The sequence below is a fragment of the Pterocles gutturalis genome, unplaced genomic scaffold (genome assembly GCF_000699245.1).
Source record: "Pterocles gutturalis isolate BGI_N339 unplaced genomic scaffold, ASM69924v1 scaffold2451, whole genome shotgun sequence".
In the NCBI taxonomy this organism is placed as follows: domain Eukaryota; kingdom Metazoa; phylum Chordata; class Aves; order Pterocliformes; family Pteroclidae; genus Pterocles; species Pterocles gutturalis.
Window position 1 is genome coordinate 1438 of NW_010099958.1, and position 2446 is coordinate 3883.

Consider the following 2446-nt stretch of genomic DNA (forward strand, 5'->3'; position numbering starts at 1 on the left):
CAGGAGGGGAAACTAGGAACTGCAGGAGGTTGGTTATCCTGAGCCACAGCGCAGCCAGATCCCTTCGCTGCCGAGAGCTCCCTCGCTGGGGCCCGGGCATGCAGAACCCTGCCCTGCAGGAGGGGGGACGGGGACCACAACCAGAGGCTGTCGCCGTAGACTCCAGTACTCTGTAACCTATCGTCTATGTAAGAACAATGAATGTTAACACGGTAAATTATTATTATTATTACATTAAAAAAAGACCACAAAAAAACGCTCTGCATCTGCAACCTGGTCATTGCTAAGAGGGGAACTAGTGGGTGAGGGACGCGGCAGGGGACCGGAGCGCCGAGGGGAATGGTTTGTGACACACGTGGAGCTGTGGGGAGTGCCAGCCCCAGAGAAGGAGCAAGGAAGTTACGCTCTAACGCTCGTTGGAAAGGAAGACAGCAAGGCTGCGAACTAAGAAATAAGGAGCAGCACCAAATCACTGCATAATATACACACTTTATTTCTGAATTTGTATGTATACAGACTTTCTATACACACATTACCTATATAATAAAAATGTACATGTGTATACATGATCGTATAAATATAGAACTGTAGAAATCTTAGAACTGATCCTGTCTATTCACAGCAACTCCTCCCGGGGGACCGCTTTGTTCGAGTAGCCATCATTTGAGACTTGGGCAAAAGGGGCAAGTGTCGTTTGTGTTGGTTTGTGCCCAAAATTTGATGCACTGGAAGAGAGAGATTAGTCAAGAGCCACTGGCACAACTCAAAGGCGACAGGATGGAGAGAGGCTGTTTATTGATTGTACCTGTCTCCTGGCACGATCTCGGTGCAACAGGGACTCGCTACACATGCCCAGGACCCCCAGAGGGGAACCAGCACAAGGAAGCATCACGAGGAACCCAAGAGCAGCACACAACGGGGAAGCACACTCACCTCCTTGTGCAGCACGTGCGAGCAGGCCATGGGGTGAAGGTCACCAGGCTGCACCAGCTTCTGGCACATGAGACACAGCTTACAGGCAGCCGGGGTCTGGGACCAGCAGCGAGGGAACAGAAAGGAGACGAAGTCAGACACCCCAGCTGCAGCCAGCAGCACACTTTGCCCAGTTCCTCCCTCTGCCTGCAGCCGTCACATGACAGTAGAGCCTCTGACACTTCTCTTGCACCCGTTCCCCTCTCCCCTGATGTGGGCCACGATGGACCCGTGGGTCTAACCCTTCCCTTCCACCTCACCAGCCCAAGTAGCTGCACGAGAGAGGCCCCAGCTTCACTGGCTCATCCTTTCAGCCACCTCTCAAAGGGCTCCCTCCCTCCGCTTCCCCTGGGGATGGTGAAGCGCTCCAAGAAAGCCAAAAAGTCTTACGTGTGATGCTGTTCCAGGGTACGCCACCTGGGCTGGGGGCAGGAACATGGGTGTGCTGATCTGAGGCAGCGGGGCAGAGAACATGGGGGCCCTGATTCGACCGAGAGGCTGCAGGAAGGCAGACAAGGCACATCAGACGAGCCCAGAAGGAAAGGACAGCCGGGTCACCTCAGGGAAAACAGCTCCCCAGGGTTACACTGCAGTCAGCAGAAAGGGGAACCCAGGGGACATACGTGACACACAGCCCCTGCACTGCTCGGTCTGCAGGGAACCAGCGAGCAGGCGCGGCTTCTCACTGCCACCCAGCTGCCCTTCCCAGCAGCCCCCCACGAGGAGTCTGGCCAGCCCCCCGCTGCTCTCCCACCTGAGCCCCAGCTGCTGCTCGCTCCTTGGGCTGCCACCAGCTGGGTCAGCTCCTCCATGGTCAGCCCCGCCATGGTCCTCCGAGCAGTCTTGATCTGCTGCAGGATGTTGGTGAGCTGGGCCCTGCAGGGACAGCAGCCTGCTGAGAGCTCCCCGCCACCGCCAGCGAGCCGAGCGGCCCCCACGAGCAGGGACCCTCCCTCAAAGGCCCTGCAACACTGCCCCAGGCAAGACACTTACTTGTTGCACTGTGGAAACCGAGTCAACAACTTCTCCAGCAGCTTTTCCAGCTTATCGGCGGGGGGCGGCCCGTGGGACTCTGTAACTCCCCCCAGGCCTGGTGGAGGAGGGATGGAGGAGGCAGGAGCCACGTGAGGGCTGTGTGTGCCAATAAGCGATGCCACTACTGGGCTGTTTCTTCCTTGGGAAGCAGGCAGCGGTGGGGAAGGCTGGTTGGGCCTGGAGATTGCAGGGTTCAGGAGGGGAAAGGAGAGCGCCCGAGGATCAGCGCTTGGCATGACCATGGGAACGGGAACTGGTCCAATGGGAAATGGGAGCCTGGGAGTAAGGGATGGGTTGGGCTGGAATGCCGTCAGCATGAAATCTGTCTGAGAAAGAAAAGCAGGGGAAGAAGAAAAGGCTGGTTAGAATAAGTCCATCTGAAAGCAGAGCCAAGTGCCTTCCTCCCCAGCCAGCCAGGAGGTGGGCTGAACAGCAGGCA

General features: G+C 57.1%; 1 protein-coding gene across 1 annotated transcript in view; it reads right to left on the reverse strand.

Moving 5' to 3' along the window:
• Nucleotides 1–469: 469 nt before the first annotated feature.
• Nucleotides 470–2446, reverse strand: part of LOC104464862 (RING finger protein 214-like) — a 5407-nt gene continuing 3430 nt past the window's right edge. The window contains 6 exon segments of the mRNA XM_010077708.1: nt 470–725; nt 934–1029; nt 1363–1470; nt 1727–1754; nt 1756–1848; nt 1966–2333. Coding sequence (XP_010076010.1) covers nt 660–725; nt 934–1029; nt 1363–1470; nt 1727–1754; nt 1756–1848; nt 1966–2333 — 759 coding nt within the window. The 3' untranslated portion in view covers nt 470–659.